Below are 18,615 nucleotides of genomic sequence, written 5' to 3'. Positions count from 1 at the left end.
AAGAAAGTGAGACTCCGTCTCAAAAAAAAAAAAAAAAGAGAAAGAGAAAAGAAAAAACGAAAGACTGAGATATCACTGCACATCTAGTAGAACTGCAGGTCTCTAAAAATAGTTCATCAATAACAATTGGAGGTTGAAGAACAAGAGGTCTGTCACGCATGACTGGTAGAATGCAGCCACTTTGGGAGATAGTTTGACAGTTTTTCCCAAAAATAAACAAATCTTACCTGCAATCCAACAAATGCACCCCTAAATTGTATATGTTTAGACAGCTGCTTTGAAAAATTATTTTCAAACAAAAACTAGCATTATCAACTTCAAGTACAACCACGCAATGGGATACCATTCAGCAACAGAAAATAATGAACTCATCCTCCACTTGCTTTGAGTGTTAACAAATGAAGCGCACAGTTGCCCTTTTCCCCCGACAATTGACCTTACTGAAACAGAAGGCCCCCTTCCACCTCACACCCTTGGCTGAAGGGTACAAAAGGCCTCTGGTCTTGAGGCAGGACTAACTCCGTGGAGGCAATTTGCCCTCCAGAGCTTCCCTGGGACAGGGAGTGGGATGGTAAAGCTGGCCTCCAGCTGAGACCACAACCTTGCTGAGCTTCTTCCCTCCTGCCACCCTCACTCTTCTGAGGATGTCCCTAATAAGTCATTTGAACACTGGCCTTCTCAGGGTCAGCTTCTAAGGAACCTGATACAAAATAGTTCCATAAAACCAATGCGATGGTGAACTTTATGGTATGTAAATTCTATCTCTGTAAGGTGGTTGTATTTTCTTTAATAGTTATAGTCATTTATACTAACAAAATTTTTATAAATATCACCTCATCAGGCTATACATTCCTGGAAACCCCTGATCAGGTCAAACATCTTATGTTGAACATCTAAGTACTGCTGATTTAAAGGGGAAATGTGCTTGTTTTTGAGCTCCCAAATTACTACCTATTCTTTTGAAAACACTAAGTTCCACTGAAATGGCCTCTACTATAGTGAATTGAGAGTTAACATGGGTTACCCTGCAATAGGTCAAGGCAGCCACCCCTCACCGATAAGGCTGATGATTCGCAGGTTCTTTTGTCTTTTTGCCTGGTACATATTTCAGAGCCACAAAACACACAACTTGACTCAATGTTTCTGTAATTCAGCCTTTATTGTAAAAAAGGAAACAATAAAAACAAAATCCTATTAATAAACACAATGCAAATGATGCCTGAGATTATCATAAAAACATACTAGCAAGCCACAAGTACCAGAGAGAGGTGAACAGGCGTATCTACTAGCTCTTCTCTTCCAGTCCTGTGCCTCCCACAGGAGGCACAAGGTCCAAGCTATTACTGAAAAAAAGAAAAAGATAGTCTCTTTATGCTGAAATAGGGACTTTAATCTCTTCTTGTAGTCCAAATGGATGTACCTTGCAGTGTGGCTACAGTGACTCTGGATTTTACCAACAATAACGCTTGAGCCTGTCACCTGCTTTTACTTAACGATAATGGAAAACCTGTTCCTGTGATCTCAGCTTTACCTAGAAGAGCTCCTGAAACAGAGTAGGGACACAAAACTCTGGAATGAATAGCTGTCTGCTCAAAAATATTTTATTAAAAAACTGATGATTGGGAAACTGAAGAGGAAAAAGGGTGGGAGACCACATAGGGAAAGGGTGGGGTCTCACAGATTCAGCTGGGGATTGGGGATAAGGGGCAATCATTACCTTGGCAGAAGCACAAGGAATTGTCCCTGAGGTCAGCTTTGGAAACAAACAAAAAAAACTCATCTAAATTTGCTTTATTAAAGTGACATACAATCATGTTTTCTGATTCTCTTCACTGTCTAGCCTTGGAGGGAGGTGGGTGAGAAAGGTGTTAATGATACTGATCCCTAATTCTGCTTCAAGATCTGGTGTGGACTTCTTCCACCAGTCCAGTTTGCTGGTACTGACCTCATCCCTGTATCAAGGGCCTTGAATGTGGGAGGCTAATGGGATGGGGTTGCAGGAGGCAGGAGAGGGAATGGCCTAGGGTTTCTCCATTCACAGCTGGAGAGTTGCTGAAGGAAATGGTATGTTGAAAGGGCTCCACCTACCCCTAGCCCCAGCCCCTCAGCTGTGGGGAGAGGCTGCCTCCTCTGATGGGGTCTCGATGCTGCTGCTCTGCTCCCGTTCTGGTGCATCCTCCTCTTTCTGCTCCAACTTGAAGTTCTGTGAACAAGGTCGCAGGTGAGGCCTGGCCCTGCTTTTACTCAGCGGCAGCTCTGATACATTTAGTGGGGCAAAGTTAGGTGAGAACCACTATATTGGGTTGCAGTACCTACCCCCGAAGAGAAGTCGTTTCTTCTATCCCACCCGAAATGTGGACCTGACCTACCTCGAGCTCCTGAAAGATCTCATCCATGAAGTCCTGAGAGTTCTGTTTGTAAGACACAGCTAATCGAATTGCATCATTGAAGAGCTGGGGGTGAGGTAGACATGGTGGATGGGAGTGTCTTGGACTCTGCCCAGTCCACCCCACTGGCACCACTGAAACTACACAATACTCCATGCCTAAAATCAGCAACCTTACCCCTTGATTTGCCCCTCCCCATCACCCTGGCCTATGCATGCTCAATGGACTTCTGCCTCATCAAGTCCAGGTCCATCAGCTTCTCCCCTCCTTGCTGCACAAAGCCATGCACTGTCCCCAGCTGTCTCTTCATAGCTTCCCTTTACCACCTAGTGCCCTGACCTTGCAATCGACCATACCTTCACAACATTGGTACCATCAGCAGCTGAGACAAAATACAGGGGCAGGGAGAACTTCTTGGCAAAATTGAAGCTTTTCTGGGTCACGTTTATGTCTGCTGTAGAGACAAGGCATAACATTGGTCTGTCCATCAAGGGAAGGGAAGAGGGTTTGGAGGGTGGGCCACTGGAGGCCTTCATTCTAGAAAGTGTGATAAGCAGGATGGATTGGGAAACATGTCCAAAAAGGGTTCCGTTAACAGGGATCTGTGTCTTGGAAAGAGGGCAGGTTGGCTCAGCTGGCTTCTTCATAAGGTGGGAAGAATGCAAGCAACTAAGGGTTGTATCTTATCATGGGAGGGAGGACAAATCACTGAAGGTTGCCTGCCCTAGGAATGGAGGAGGATATGTATGGTGGCAGGCGCCCATGCATTGCTGACACCCAGGTGCAGGGATGGCCCCACCATCAATTTTGTTGGCCACCACGATGCATGGGATCTCTGGCCTGAACTCCCGAAGCTCTGTATACCAGGTGCTCAGGTTCTTATAGGTGACTTTCCTCTGTACATCAAACACCTGCAAAGAGCAGAGGAAGAAAGATAGCTCAGGTATGTCAATGTTTCTGCACCCCATCTCCAGGAGACTCACACACCCAAGCAGGCAAGCACGAGCATATGCTGTGGTCGTCGGAATGCTCTGAATTGCAGACTCTCTGACCACAGAGGCTGCCCTTTTTCAGGGAAGCCCCCTGGAGCCTCCAGATGCAAAAATTGTTTTTAAAAATCTTATTCTTGGCCTGGCGCGGTGGCTCACGCCTGTAATCCCAGCAGTTTGGGAGGCTGAGGCTGGTGGATCACCTGAGGTCAAGAGTTTGAGACCAGCCTTGCCAACATGGTGAAACTATGTCTCTACTAAAAATATTAAAAATTAGCCAGGCATGGTGGCGGGTGCCTGTAATCCTAGCTACTTGGGAGGCTGCAGCAGGAGAATCACTTGAACTTGGGAGGCGGAGGTTACACTGAGCCCAGATCGCGCCACTGTACTCCAGCCTGGGCAACAAGAGCGAAAACCATCTCAAAAAAAGAAAAAATATATAAATAAAAAACGTACTCCTTTTTCATCTAATCTTATTCATCTTTTCATCTAATGTTATTCACCAATTTTAACAATCATAAATTGAATCAATTTACCAATTGATACAGTCTGTTAGAATTTATAAAAAATTTTTTTAGTCTACTTTTATATTTATTGTTTAAACTGTTTTAAAGTTCCTTTGTAATAATTGTAAATGTTTCTAGAGTTTTACTTTAATTACTATTGATTACGTTTATCTATTTATTTATTTATTTGTTAGAGACAGGGTTTCACTCTGTTGCCTGGGCTAAAGTGCAGTAGCTCAGTCACAGGTCACTGCAACCTCAACCTCTTGGGCTCAAGGGATCCTCCTACTTCAGCCTCCCAGGTAGCATGCACCCACTAATTTTTAAAAATTTTTCTCAGAAAAAAAAGGTGGGTGTGGTGGCATGTGCCTGTAATCCCAGCTACTTGGGAGGCTGAGGCAGGAGAATCACTTGAACCGGGGAGGCGAGATCATGTCACTGCACTCCCGCCTAGGCAACAGAGTGAGACTTTGTCTCAAAAAAAAAATTTTTTTTTTGTAGAGACAGACTCTTCCTAGGTTGCACAGGCTCATCTCAAACTCTTAGCCTAAAGGGATCCTCTCACTCTAGCCTCCAAAAGTGCTGGGATTACAGGCGTGAGCCACCACGACCAGCCTTGATTTACTTTAAGATGGAATTTCACTCTATTACTCAGGCTGGATTGCAGTAGCATGATCTCTGCTCACTGCAACCTTTGCCTCCCAGGTTCAAGCAATTCTCATGTCTCAGCCTCCTGAGTAGCTGGGATTTATAGGCATGTGTCACCACGCCCAGTTAATATTTGTATTTTTAGAAGAGACAGGGTTTTGCAATGTTGGCCTCGCTGGTCTCGAACTCCTGACCTCAAGTGATCTGCCCACCTAGGCCTCCCAAAGTACTGGGACTGCAGGCATGAGCTACTGCGACTGGCCAATTTACTTTTAAGCTTTTCTTTACTTTTTTGTTCTGTTTTTACTTTTGTTTTTTGAGATACGATCTGACTGCCACCCAGGCTGGAGTGCAGTGGCACAATCTTGTCTTACTGCCACCTCGACCTCCTGGGCTCAGGTGATCCTCCCCTACCACAACCTCCTGAGTAGCTGGGACTACAGGTGCATCCCACCATGCCTGGCTAATTTTTTTTTTTTTTGTACAGATGAGGTCTCATTCTATTGCCCGGACTGGTCTTGAACTCCTGGGCTCAAGTAATCCTCCTGCCTTGGCCTCCCAAATTTCTGGGATTACAGGAATAAGACACATTGCCTGGCCTCTTAAAACTTTTTTAAAGTAATTTTTATTTTTTATTATTTGTAGCTCATACTTTTATTATCTTTTTATAATTTATTGTTTTTACCTATTTTATTTTTGTTTTTAACTTTTTTTGAGACATAGTCTTGCTCTGTTGCTCAGGCTGGAATGCAATGGCATGATCTTGGCTCACTGCCACTGCAACCTCTGCCTCCTGGGTTCAAGCGAATCTCCTGTCTCAGCCTCCCAAGTAGCTGGGATTATAGGTGTGCACCACCATGCCTGGCTAATTTTTGTATTTTTAGTGGAGACAGGGTTTCACCGTGTTGGCCAGGCTGGTCTTGAACTCCTGACCTCAGGTGATCTGCACTCCTCGGTCTCCCAAAGTGCACGGATTAAAGGTGTAAGCCACTGTGTCCAGCCTGTTTTTACCTATTTAAAAATAACAGCAAGAAAGATGAGCACTGCAAACCAGCTCTAGGGGCAGGACTCTTCAAGACAACTTCTGAGCTGCTGCTGCAGTGACCCCTCGTGCCCTTCACAGGAGTTCCTCAAAAGTGTCACACCCAAACTGCCCTAGTACAACAGTCAGTAAAGTTACAACCACCACCCTGCAGCTGCTGGCACAGCTGCCCTCACTTCTAAATCACCTAGGTATTTGTGCAGGCAACATGGTTCAAGCTCAAGGCTAGAGGCTCGCCCTGTGTGGAGGGTCAGAGGCTGTCACACCTAAAAAGGCAACAGGAAGTCTATCTGGATTCAATGAATCACCAGGGTGTCTTGAATTCCCAATGAAGACTCCTTATAAAAGATATCTATAACAAAACTTCTGGAATCTACTTTCCACCAGGCTCAGATGCCTTTTGTTCAGGTCTGGTTTCCTGAGCATCCTTTCTTTGTTTTGAGAGCTGAGGAGGAGCTGGCTAGAACGAGGAGTATCTCCATCTCAAGGTTTCAAGGTGGAGGGTAGAGCCCTGGCTCCAACTCTGACCCTCAGCCCCTCAGGTCCTCGTGCGGTCAGAAGATGAGTGCCTTCTACCTGCCAGGCCCCACGCAGCAGACTGGGGCTGGTGGCAGGCACCTGCAGACACAGGGATGGTGGCAGGAGAGACACTCCAGGCCTTCAGAAGAGGGTATGGGGGAAGCCCATGGAGAGGCATCAGATGTAGGAGGCAGTCACTCTGAGAGAAAGACAGGTGAGCTCAAAATACCAAATGCCAGAGCAGACCTGAAACCAAACTGCCTAGAACCAAGCTCCTCTGCTCTTGAGGGTCAGACTTCTGCACTACACTGCTCCCATTGCCTTACCCTGTCATCCTCTTTCGTTTAGTACCTTAACAGTTATCAGAGTTAAAACCTGGAAATTTTCAAGGGATTTTGCTCATAAGGAATGCTGGGGGGAATCAGGAGATGAGCTGCTTCCTTTACCATTTGCAAAAGGCCAGAAGGGAAGAATCCTCACTGTCCTCACCACTGGCATCTGTACTGTGACCCCCAGTCAGTAAGTTCCTGGGGGCAGCCCTCATGTCTTCCCACCGTGGCACTCCCGGCATTTTGCACATGCACATCACAGACAGAATCCAAGTTGTGGAAGGGATCAGTGGTGCAGGAGCACACAGGAAAGAGTAATTCTAATGATAAACATCAGAGGAAGCTGCATGGAGGTGACAGCATTTAAGCAGGGCCTAAAAAAATGAGCGGTATTTCAAGTAAAGGGGTGTGAGCTGAGGAGAGGCTGAGGGAGGAGCATGAAGGAAGGTGTGCAGAGGAGCAGGTGACAATGAGCAGAACAGAGCAGCTCCTTCTGGATCCCCTCTGCTATTGCTTCTTACAGATGAGATGACACCAGTTCAACCATGCATTCCTCTCAGTGCCAAGGTAAGGCTGTGCATACGTGTAGACAATCGCTAAGTGGGAGGAAGGGCTAGAAGGATGGCTGTCTAAATGCCATGGAGTGCCATGGCAGACGGTATTCATATACACCAACAATGCTGGCAGCTTGTCCATCCCATGTGCTCTTTTCATCATGTGACTGATTCCCCACTGAGAGGTGCCGTCTGTTTCTTCCCTCTGTGATTATGGCCAGAGGGGTGCCATGTAACTTGCAGGGCTAGGCCATAAAAGGAAATACACGTCCCACCACGTTCTCTTTAAATGCTTGATCTTGGGATCTTGGCTGCCATTCTGTGAACAGGCCCAAATCAGCCCAACTGCCAAAGTGCATAAAGAGACACGTAGAGCGGAACCTGCTGGTGGTCCAGCCAAGTGCCAGAGTGTGGGGGGAGATGCCCCAGACAGTTTCAGACTGGAACCCAGGCCTGAAGTTTCCTCAGCTGAAACTTCAGACATATATGGATTCCTGATACATCAGAAAATGGTTGTTTTGTACCACCAAGCTTTGGGGTTTTGTGTTAAAGGAAGACCCTATTCTAAGAAGTTTTAGGGACTGAGGTTTTCACTTGGTGACAATTGCTAGGATTAATAATTCAGAAGACTAGTCTATTACTTCCTGCATTACAGATGGCTGATATTCATGGAAATGCATGGTTTTTTTTCTTTGAGACAGAGTTTTGCATTGCTTCTAGGCCATTTGGCTAAGATCAAGTGTGGAGACTGAGTTTCGCTCTTGTTGCTCAAGCTGGAGTGCAATGGTGTGATCTCAGCTGACTGCAACCTCCACCTCCTGGGTTCAAGTGATTCTCCTGCCTCAGTTTTCTAAGTAGATGGGATTACAGGCGTCTACCACCATGCCCTGCTAATTTTTTGTATTTTTAGTGGAGACCGGGTTTCACCATGTTGGCCAGGCTGGTCTCAAACTCCTGAACTCAGGTGATCCACCCACCTTGGCCTCCCAAAGTGCTGGGATTATAGGTGTGAGCCACTGTGCCCAGCCATGAAAATGTTTTATAAGTGGCCCAAAAGAGAAACATGCTTTTTCAGCACCTAAAAGTGGTAGCCTGAGAACCAAGCCAGGAAATTCACGGTAGGAACTTCTGTAGGACACAGGTTTACAGAACTCGTTTTTCCTTTCTTAGCCCTTCCCACACTGTGCTTCAGGCACTTACCACTCCCTGGCCACTGGGGTGGGAACCCTGAGACTGTATCCTGGACAACAAATGAGAGGCTGGGAGGGAGGCAAGGGGCTGGCCTGGGAGGGAAGGTTCTCTGGTACCCATAGCATCTACTTAGTGCCAGCATCTGTCCCTAGGGAACAGCAGCAGGCAACAGTGGAGGGGCTTGTCTGACGGGGTGGTCTGTCAGAGAGGGACTCTGACCCTCTCTTAGGCACACCTGTGCCGCTTGGATGCTACACCTGATGTTGAAGCCCTGAGCTTGCTGTTCCACCTTTTCTTCACCCATCCCCACCTGCAGAGAGCTCACCTGTCCCCTTCTCACTAAGAAGCTCTGGGGAGCAGGTATGGTTTGAAGCATCCCCGGGTGGCCCTGAGCCCCTCTCCCACAGCACCGAGACTTGGGTTAGACGGTCCAGAGCTTCTAGGCCCCTCATCCCTCAGGCCAGACTTGCCCAGTGCCTTTGTCCACCTTCCCCGGGTTTCATACCATGATGCAGGCGTGGGCCTTGTGGTAGTAGGAGGCATGCATGCTCTGGAACCGCTCCTGGCCTGCCGTGTCCCAAAAGTCTGCAATGTGAACACAGCTCTGACTGCCTGTTGGGGGCTAGAGGTCAGAGAGACCCACATGCCCGGTGCATTTCTGTGCAAGTCACTGTGCCAAATACATCACACATGTGACACAAACCACAGCATGTGTGTGTGCATTGAGTGCACACGGGGAACACAGGGAGGAATAGAGACTACACAGCTCTACATGTGTGTCTTCAAGACACAGTGCACCTGAATGTGCTGGGAGAGGTGTGTGTTCACCTGTGTGCTTGGGAAGACAGTGAGTCAGGGGCCAGGAGGAATGACAACAACACAAACTGGGAGCCCAAGGAGGAAGAAGATGGGTTCCCTGTTTCCCACAAGACATGCAGGGTCCTCTAAGTTCTAAATTAGTCCCACTTCTCACGTGCGCTGACCACAGATGGTAGACAGTCAGGCAGGCTATGTGGCCTGGCCAAGAAGGTTATGACCCAATGGCAGGTCAAAGCCCTACATGAGAGATAATGTTCTGACAATATTTTTTATTTGTTTAAACTGGCTTAAAAAGGAACCCCTGAAGCTAGGAAAACTACTGCCTTGTTGAAGGCCTCTTACGTTCTCTTTCCCTCTGGCAGGTACAGTAGGCCTCCTGACTTCTAGTCCTGAACCCTGTCCCACACACCGGTGCTGGTCTGGACGCCAGGTCAGAGGGCTGGGACTTGGCCCCTGCGTGCCTCCTTCCACCCTCCATGGCCTTTTGTCCCCGCCTGGGGTCTCATTTTCTTCCTCTGGACTCTGTCTTTATCAACCTTCCCTCGCCTCCCCTCCTCTCCCATTTCCTCTTTCCTGAGGGTCAGCATGGCTTGGCCCTGTGCTGCTTACCCACAAGGATGGTCTTGCCATCTACCGTGGCTGTGTGCTTGTACATGGTCAGGGCGTACGTGGACAGCTGCTGTGGCTGACTGCACTCAGGTTAAGGAGCAAAAACCAATAAAAGGGGAGGTAAGGAAGGGGTGGGGAGTAGGGGTGTTTGGTTTGATGAAATGGACCCTCTCCTTCCTCTTCTTTTTGGGGTTATTGAGATTTTAAATCAAAGGAATGTTGCAGAGGATCAGCTGCAACATATCACTGGTACAAGCTCCATGGAAGGGTGAGGGTTGGGAGGGGATGGGAGTGTGTCCTGGTCATCGAAGTCTGAGGTAAAATGCAGAACAGGATTTTACAGACAAGTGTCATCAATGGCATCATGCAGTTGGAAAATACAAATGTGGATGTCGCGACTCCATCGTGGATGGAGCTTTTGCAGGCTAGAAAGGAAACCCTAAGTCTGGTAGCAACATGACCATTCCAGGGAAAAACTCCCACAAGCCATAGAGCTCACAAGCTGTCTATCAGTTTGGAGTCTGCCTATGTGTTAAACCCTGAAAACATGGGTTAAACTCTGGGAATATCACCTTCTGTGGCCGCAAGATGCTGGACAGTGTAACCAGCAGAGCCAAGTGACGCAGGTAGGCTGGGTGTGCAGAAGCACTTGGTACAAGGTGGAGTAAGACATACTCAGATCGTAAGACAACTGAGCTTTGGGGTTAAGACAGGGAGCAGCAGGCTCCAGGGGCTCTTCTCACAAGTGGATCCACTTGGAAAGCTGTTTAAAATCTCCCAGTTGGAGGGAGGAACTCACTCCAAGCCTATACAATATAACAGTTCATGGGAGGAAGGTAGGGCTGGCAGCTCCTATTTTGCAAAGGTCATTCATATCAGAGATTTGTTCAATAGTAGGGGGCCCAAACTTTGATGTTAGAGAGGTTAAATGACTTGCCCAGTGTCAGGACCCACTAAGGAGGAGGAGGATGTGGGATTTGATGCAGACTACGTGCTGTTAGCCATTCTATTGCCCTCTTAATGTAAGACAAATCCAAATATGAGTAACCTTCAAAATATACAGCAGTGATTTGCAATGCCATGTGGGTCAATCAGCAAGAAACCAGTGCGGAACAAAACCTGCGCATTCAGTTACCCAATCCTTCTTCCTGGGCTGCTAATACAAAGGGGTGGGCAGTGGGGCACAGATACATGAGCATGGGAAGACCTGCAGGAACAAGGGGTATTTCAAACATTGAAGGATACAATCCATCCATGAGAAATCGCTCCATGAGTCTGTAAGCAGAATAGGCAAGGTGGTCAGATGGTGTATGCATCTCCCCCTTGCCCCAAACTTTTTTTTTTTTTTTTTTTGAGACAGAGTTTAACTCTTGTTGCCCAGGCTGGAGTGCAATGGCGCAATCTTGGCTTACCGCAATCTCAGCTTACCACAACCTCTGCCTCCCAGGTTCAAGTGATTTTTGTGCCTCAGCCCCCTGAGTAGCTGGGATTAGAGGCATGTGCCACAACGCCGAGCTAATTTTTGCCTTATTAATAGAGATGGGGTTTCACCATGTTGGTCAGGCTGGTCTTGCACTCCTGACCTCAGGTGATCCACCCACCTCAGCCTCCCAAAGTGCTGGAATTACAGGCGTTAGCCACCATGCCCGGCCCACTGTCCCAAACTTTATCACCCTAAAGCTGATAACCTGGAAGCCACCTATGGCTTCCCTTTCCCCTTTTACAACACAGCCACACAGTTTCCAGGTCAAGCCTGGAACCTGGGAATAAGCACAACAACCCGTCATAACAAAACAGCTCATATCACTAGAGTACACAGACCATGCATGTGAAGCTCTCAAATCTGTTATTTCCATCTCAGCACAATGCTGCACAAATAATTACCCTTGTGTTATGCACAGGGAAACACAGACCAGGAAGGCTGTTCCTTCTGTTCAAAAGCCATTTCCTGGCCGGGCACATGGCTCACATCTGTAACCCCAACCCTAACCCCTAACCCCAACCCTAACCACTAACCCCTAACTCTAACCCTCTAATCCTAACCCTAACCCCTACCCTAACCTTAAACCCTACCCTAACCCCTAACCTCAACCCCAACTGTCTTATTAAAAGAATACACCAATCTTTACAATGATCATAGCAAATCGTCAGTTCTACCCAGTTTCCTCCATCTCAGACAGTCCCTCCGAGAAAGCATCTTTACCACATTTGCCAATCTGTCACGGTTGCAGTCACTTTTCCCTTTCCATTCCCACTCCCTGCCCTTGCAGTCCCTCTGCCCACACACCACAAACAGTGTCCTCAACTGCTCCACACCTTCTCACCGGGCTCAGAGGGAACACTCAAATTCCCCAGTCCCTATGACCTGCCCCTGTCCCTGCAACACACACAACTGTGCAAGTGATTCCCCTCGTTCCCCTATGAACATCTGGGCTGCAGCCAAGACTGCTCCTTCACCAGCCCTGAGAAGCCATGCTCCTCTGTCTCTGGAGGATTTTTTTTTTTTTTGAGACAGAGTCTCACTCTGTCTCCTAGGCTGGAATGCAGTGGTGTGATCTTGGCTCACTGCAACCTCCGCCTCCTAGGTTCAAGCGATTCTCCTGCCTCAGTCTCCCACGTATCTAGGACTACGGGTGTGTGCCACCATGCCCTGCTAATTTTTGTATTTTTAGTAGATGAGGTTTTGCCATGTTGGCCAGGCTGGTGGAAGACTTTTTTAATGACCCAGACTCTCTCTAGGCCTGGTATTTCTTCCCTAATCTCCCAACATACTTAGATTTGCCCACTGCGCTGTCTCCCAGGCAGATGATCTTCACGTTGTCATCAGCATCATATTTCTCTTGGTCCAGCTCACTGGGTTTGGTTTTGTCTTCTGCCATTGGCTCCTAGCTGTAGAGGGGGTCCGGCCCAGGGTGGCAGGGGGTTGGGGGGGGGTCTTACCTGGGAAGATCAACAAGAGGCTGTTGTTAGAGATAAGTCCCCTCAACCAAATCTGTCTTCCTCTTCCTGGACAGGAGAGACAATGAGCCAATGAGACAGGGGCCCAGGAACTCACAACCTTCTCCATTCACCACCAACTTGCCTGCCACATGCTGTACACACACAAAATTCTCTTAGGGTGGTTTTCCCTACAATATTTTCCTACTGCAGGTATGCTTAAGATCACACCTCCCACTCCCACCTGGAGAGACAATATTCTGTATTTACAAGTTCTCTTCTTTTTTCATTTTTATTTTTTGAAATGGGATCTTGCTGTGTCACCCAGGCTGGAGTGCAGTGGCGCGATCTCGCCTCACTGCAACCTCCACATCCCAGGTTCAAGCGATTCTCCTGCCTCAGCCTCCCCAGTAGCTGGGATTACAGATGCCTGCCATCACACCCAAATAATTTTTATATTTTTAGTAGAGACAGGGTTTTACTATATTGGCCAGGCTTGTCTTGAACTCCTGACCTCAAGTAATCTTCTCACCTCAGCCTCCCAAAGTAATGGGATTATGGGGATGAGTCACCGTGCCTGACCTGTATTCACAAGTTCAACATACAAAAGTTTCCTTAATTGTAAAACGGGGACAAGAAACAGTGCCCATGTCATATAGTTGATATAAGACACTGTCTGCCAAAAAGCCTGAGCTCTCATGACTGAATGACACTAACTATACAGCCAAAGATGCCTGCCCCACACTTGTGATCCTTTGCCCTCTTCATGTCTCTTACCTCTCCTCCATTTTCCACCCTACTATAAGCTGTACTTGCCTCTCCCTCCCTCAACATGGGCAATTCCCCTAACCCCCTTCTCTATGGCTGTTTCAACCTTTACTAGTTTAAAGTGTCTCCTAAATGCTGATTATGCCCTGCTGTACCTCCACCCAGACTGCTTCCCTCAGTGCCGGACTCAGATGTTATGCAATTGCGTACTAGACTTGGAGTAGCAGAGTATGACACACAGGCATCAATAATATGTTATACACAAATACTTAAGTCCTGCACACTCCAAATGCTGCTCCTTACATTACTCATTTGCACAAGACATTTACCAGGCATCCGGTGCCAACAGCTGTGTGCAACATAACCTCTAGCTCTGTTCTACTCTCCTCACACCTAAATATGACCTTGCAAACATTCCTGAGAATGTAACCACAGTCCAGACTCTTAGCTAGCTGGTACATAGAAATGATGATGACGAGATAGCAGCAAGAAGTGAACCTTACTGAGCATTCACCATGAGCAGACGTTGCAAAGGGTTCAGACAGCAGAATCTACTGTGGTAAGAGCTACAACAGAAGTATGCACACGGGTCAGCGATAGAAAATACCAAGAGGGCCCCCGAGTTTTACTGACTGTGCCACCACACAGCTACTGCTTCTGCATAGTCAGGAACCTCGGCTTATTTATCCAGGGGCACAGTTCCTGGGAAGTGGCAGATACTTGGTAAGCATGGTGAGGGTCAGCCCCCTTCCACCTGTACCCTGTAGAGAGAGCGACATAAAGCCAAATGCAGCTGCATGGCTCCATGCTTGGAGACTTTCTTTTGTTTAGGGACACGGTCTCACTCTGTCACCCTGGCTGGAGTGCAGTGGCGCGATCACGGCCCACTGCAGCCCCCAACCGCTGAAGCGATCCTCCCTTCTCAATACCCCTGGGACTACAGGCGAAGATTTGGTTGTCCCTGTCCTCGAGATCCAAGTGGGCAAGCTATTTTTCGATAAATATTTCTGGGCACCAACCATGTCCCGGCATCGCCAGGCTGCTCGTCCCACCGCCCACAACAGCCTCGCGAAGCCACCGATCTGTATTTCCCCCGACCGGGACGCCCTCCCGCCCAGATCCCAAGGGCAGCCTCGGAGGCGCTGTTCCCGGGTGCTGAGCCCGCCACTGGGGAGGATTTGCTCTCACGTGCGATCCCAGGTGAGGGCTGGAGAGACCAAGGACGCTGCAGGTCGGCCCACACGCGGCCAGCGGCCCCTCAGGTCCCGCAGCCCACCTGGATTCTGCGCGGTCTCGAACCACGCCCGCCGGCCCCGCTAGCGGCGGCGGCACCCTCGACTTCCGGCTCGACCAGCATCCTCACCGCTGCTACGCAACCGCGCAAGGACCCCGTGCAGGGCTGCCCGGTCGAAGGCCTGAAGGACCCCCGCCGGGGCGCGGGCTGCCCAGCGCGGCGCCTGAAGGGCGTGCCGCAGGGAGTGCGCATGCGGCTGAGTGCGGAAGTGGCGCTTCTTAGCCTGGCGTGGTGGTGCCTGTTGTCCCAGCAGCTCGGGAGGCCGAGGCAGGGGAATCGCTCGAACCCGGGAGGCGGAGGTTGCGGTGCCATCTCTGCCATCTGTCTTGGTCACCAGGGCACAGAAACGCCTTGTGCTTGACTCACAAGCAGCTAGGTGGGCACACATGTGAGGGAAAGCTTGCTGCAACCACGGCTCAGCCAGGAGCCAGGGTTTTCTGAGACCTGCCATCTTCAGTGTCGCAAGGGTTAAATCCGCAGTCAAGTTTTACTCTGATGGGAGCGGGTAGTTGGCCTGAACCTATCAAGATTTCCTCTTTTTTTGGAGGTGGAGTCTTGCTCTGTCGCCCAGGCTGGCGTGCAGTGGCATGATCTCGGTCACTGCAGCCTCCACCTCCCAGGTTCAAGCGACTCTCCTGCCTCAGCCTCCACAGTAGCTGGGATTACGGACGCCCACCGCCACACCCGGCGAATTTTTCTGTATTTTTAGTAGATAACGGGTTTTCACCATGTTGGTCAGGCTGGAGGATTTCTTTCCCAGGATTTTGCAAATGGATGTGAACAGTTCCAGGTGACAGTTGCCCCCAGCATGGGGCAGGGTGGGGCGGGTACTCCATGCGCACTGCAGACCAGGGTCATGCCTTGCCTGCGTTTCTCACCATTCTTGGTGTCTGCTTCTGGCCTTTCTCATTGGTTCTGTGTGACATCTTCGCATCCTTATCACTTAAATGTCCTAACTGATTTCTGTTCCTTGCAATGGAAGATCTTATAATAAATAACCCCAAATCCTAAGGAAGCCATTCACAGCTCACTCAGGGGCATCTAAAAGGCATTCCCCATCGCAATTCCTGGAAAGCTCTAACAAAGAATACATTTTTTTAATTTTCTCAAATCCAGGAACTAATAAGACTTACCTACAGGCAAGTAATGAACAGCACACAAGCAAAATTATGTTTGGAAGTAGGCACTTGTTCTGGTCGCCAGTGGCCTCCTTAGCCTTTGTGTTCTGGGGAAATTCAGCCTTCATGCAGAATCTTCTCTGTGGGTGTCGACACCACCAGGAGAACACAGCCTCCTGATAGACGTGGACCCACACCCCTTCCTTCCCAGTCAGCTCACTCACAGCTGCTGTTTTGGGGACCCACCCCCTCTGACTTGCACATGCAGAGATAGCTCTTTTATTTTCACCGTTTGTCGTTTTCCCTAAGTAAGAAATAAAGACCATCCCTGGCCTACAGCCCCAGGTCACCTTATTCCAGCATTGAAAATCAAGATTTTTAAAAAACACAATTGACACTAATGTACAAGCAAGTCCACCTTATTGTAGGGTGAAGGAGGGAGGGTAGATTTTATAGGGGAAATTTGGGTTGAGTTGGGAGGGGAGATAGGAAGAAGTCCAGAAAGCATCTCTTTGTGTATATGCATGTATACGTACGTGTGTGTGTGTGTGTGTGTGTGTGTGTGTGTATATATATGTTTATTTATTTCATCTTTCCTTTTCTCAGGAGTGAAGGACTCACTGGGTCTGTTGACAATGGGGTCATATCAGGAGGTGAGGGTCAGCTCTGGGAGCTCTGTGGTCTCCATGTCGTAATAGTTCTTTGCGTCAGAATAGGTCTTCCCCTTCAAGGCCTCTATGAGCTGCTGTAGGCGCTTTGCAAAAGAAAGTCCTTGGGGAGGTTTTGTGGCAAATGAGAGTGGAGGTGGAGGTGGGGGTGGGGGCGGGGGCGGGGGTGGGGGTGAGGGCAGTTGCTGAAGAGGGGGTCGGGACTGGGCTACAGGTGGTCGGGGTGGAAGTGGTCGAGGGGGCTGATGGAAATACCAAGGAGGGTGAATAGAGACAGGGTGGGAGGAGGGGAGTCGAATTGGGGGCGGTCGAGTGGCGGGGCGTGGAGGGGTGGGCGGTTGAATCATATGCAGGGCATTAGAACCGATCTTGGAGGCAATCCAGTTCAGATAGGGCCAGGTGGCTGTGTAGATTCCGGGGCGCTTAGCACGGGCACAGCCTACCCCCCAGCTTGTGATTCCCACGACCACATAGGCGCTTTCCTCGCTGTCTTTGCACATGAGAGGCCCGCCGCTGTCCCCCTGCCCAGAAGGACACAGAGGTCACTCTCTGCTTGAGCCACTCTTTCCCCACCCAGAGGGATCAGAAGGCTCTGGGAGGATAATTTCCACAGCCACGTGGTTTCCCGCTGCTGTAAACACAAGTGGTTGTGCTTTGAGATGGTGTCAAGGGCTTCATTTGGGTAGTGAGGAGGGTGTGGATTGTCAGGGGTTTCCTGGCAATGAGATGAACAAGACCATGTGTCCATAGGGGCACATGGCAGGGGCAGCTGGTGGCTGTCACCTCTCATCCCCACTGTGACTGTAGGTGCTGGAAGAGGGACCGGGGAAACAATCACTGGAGTAGGACCCTGGGCAGAGGAGTGGAGATAGTGGAACTTGGGGATCCAAAAGGGGATGTTCTCAGGGGCCTGGAGAGTCCTGGAGGGACTCAGGGGCCTGGGAGCCAGAAGGAAGGTTACCTGGCAGGTGTCGATCTTGCCTGCAGGGTAGCCGGCGCACACGTTGGTCGGCTGAATGCGCCCATTGTACCACTGGGTCGAGTTACACAAGTCCAGGTCGATGAGATCCACACGTGCCTCCATCAGCATAGGTGATGGCCTGGGGGCTACAGTCAGACCACTCAGTGGTCAGTGATCATGAGAGACACAGAGGAAAGTCCTGCCTCCTCGCACAACCGAACCCCATCCTCCGTGAAGCTCCAGTTAAACCTCAGAGCCATCCAGTCAATGCCCTGAGCTCTCCTTACACACTCCCAAAGGAAAGAGAATTACACCAGAAAGAGCAGACAAGAGGCGATGGGTGGTGGTGGGGAAATGATATCCAAATCAAGGCCAGAGGAGAGAGGAGAGGAAGGAAGAGTGGAGGCCCATGGACAGGTGGATGGAGGATGGGCAGGTGGATGGTGGGTGTGCATATTAATGATGGATTATGGAGGTTAGTTGCAGTATTACCAATAGCACCTAGTGTGCACTAAGCACTCACTGAGTCAAATGGTCCCATTATCCCCGTTTTGGACCAGAAGGCTGGAGCACTGCCTACCCAGGTCACAATAGGAATGTGAGGGGGCTGGAAGCTGGATACTCGGCGGTTCCTCTCCAGACTCCAGTCTGAGACACACAGTACACTCCCATAGTCTGGCTGTAAGCCACCCTCCCTGCTTCTTGTCCCTCATCAGGACTCCTCAGCTCGGCTGTGGACACGACCCGCTGAAGCTGGGCTGATAAGCTCCTCCTCATGTGCTGCAGATCTGTTCTGAGGAGTTTGCAGGAGAAGCCCTGGGCAGTGCCTCCACACACGGGCAGGCCTGGCAGGGGCAGGGGTGGTTGAAACAACCCTGACGCGGAACTTCCTTGACGGCCCTGGACTCTACCGTGACCTTCGTATTAGGAAAGACTCGATGCTGCGGCGCACGCAGCAAGCGTTGCTCCTCTTCAAGGAGTCCCACAGACACAAGGGTCCCCAACAGCAGCCGCCCTCACCACAGCAGCACCCGTAACGCAGGAGGTGAGTCTGGATGTCAGCTGCAGAGCATATGGGAGCAGACTGAGGTAGGGGCAGACCCAGAACATAGCTGCACAGGCCAAGACGGGAGGAGATGGGAAACACGAGTGACATGCACAGGGCTAGGCACGCGACAGGCGCCTGGTCAACAGCTGCTGAATGAGTGTTCGCTGGGCTTTAGTTTTCTAACCCCTTAGCCCCTACTCTTTCTTACCATCCAAGCAGCAGTGAGAG

The 18,615-nt window shown here is 49.6% G+C and overlaps 2 protein-coding genes across 7 annotated transcripts in view; both read right to left on the bottom strand.

Moving 5' to 3' along the window:
• Positions 1 to 1,134: 1,134 nt before the first annotated feature.
• On the bottom strand, positions 1,135 to 14,654 carry RABL2B (RAB, member of RAS oncogene family like 2B). 6 transcript variants are annotated; one of them, XM_017504973.2, is made up of 10 exons: positions 14,487 to 14,654; positions 13,026 to 13,030; positions 12,366 to 12,524; positions 10,839 to 10,868; positions 9,594 to 9,673; positions 8,671 to 8,750; positions 3,187 to 3,298; positions 2,744 to 2,841; positions 2,370 to 2,453; positions 1,135 to 2,203 (listed from the first exon to the last, which is right to left on the bottom strand). In XM_017504973.2, exons 3-10 carry the CDS (start codon positions 12,470 to 12,472, stop codon positions 2,105 to 2,107), a joined length of 690 nt encoding a protein of 229 aa, XP_017360462.1. In that variant the 5' UTR covers positions 12,473 to 12,524; positions 13,026 to 13,030; positions 14,487 to 14,654; the 3' UTR covers positions 1,135 to 2,104. The 6 variants fall into 6 exon arrangements, with proteins under 6 accessions (XP_017360462.1, XP_017360463.1, XP_037586003.1 ...); XM_017504974.2 differs by having other exon boundaries at positions 2,744 to 2,838; XM_037730075.1 differs by lacking the exons at positions 13,026 to 13,030; positions 14,487 to 14,654 and having other exon boundaries at positions 12,366 to 12,893.
• A 1,623-nt stretch (positions 14,655 to 16,277) lies between these two features.
• ACR (acrosin) overlaps positions 16,278 to 18,615 on the bottom strand; it is a 6,942-nt gene continuing 4,604 nt past the window's right edge. Inside the window, exons 4-5 of the mRNA XM_017504972.2 lie at positions 17,340 to 17,485; positions 16,278 to 16,899 (exon numbers count right to left, since the gene is read on the bottom strand). Of these exons, the coding sequence (XP_017360461.1) occupies positions 16,357 to 16,899; positions 17,340 to 17,485 (689 nt within the window). The 3' untranslated portion in view covers positions 16,278 to 16,356. The remainder of the gene's footprint in view (positions 16,900 to 17,339; positions 17,486 to 18,615) is intronic.

Source organism: Cebus imitator, unplaced genomic scaffold, assembly GCF_001604975.1.
Source record: "Cebus imitator isolate Cc_AM_T3 unplaced genomic scaffold, Cebus_imitator-1.0 Scaffold329, whole genome shotgun sequence".
NCBI classification, from domain to species: domain Eukaryota; kingdom Metazoa; phylum Chordata; class Mammalia; order Primates; family Cebidae; genus Cebus; species Cebus imitator.
Note: the sequence above shows the minus strand (reverse complement) of the source record. Positions and strands in the feature narration are given on the sequence as shown.

Excerpts from the sequence above, each read along its gene's own strand:
- RABL2B (XM_017504973.2), bottom strand. The coding sequence starts at position 12,472 with ATGGCAGAAGACAAAACCAAACCCAGTGAGCTGGACCAAGAGAAATAT. Across the intron at positions 8,751-9,593 it reads TGGCAAGACCATCCTTGTGG|ACTTTTGGGACACGGCAGGC; the intron begins GTAAGCAGCACA and ends TTCACATTGCAG. Across the intron at positions 2,842-3,186 it reads GGTGGCCAACAAAATTGATG|CAGACATAAACGTGACCCAG; the intron begins GTGGGGCCATCC and ends TTGTCTCTACAG.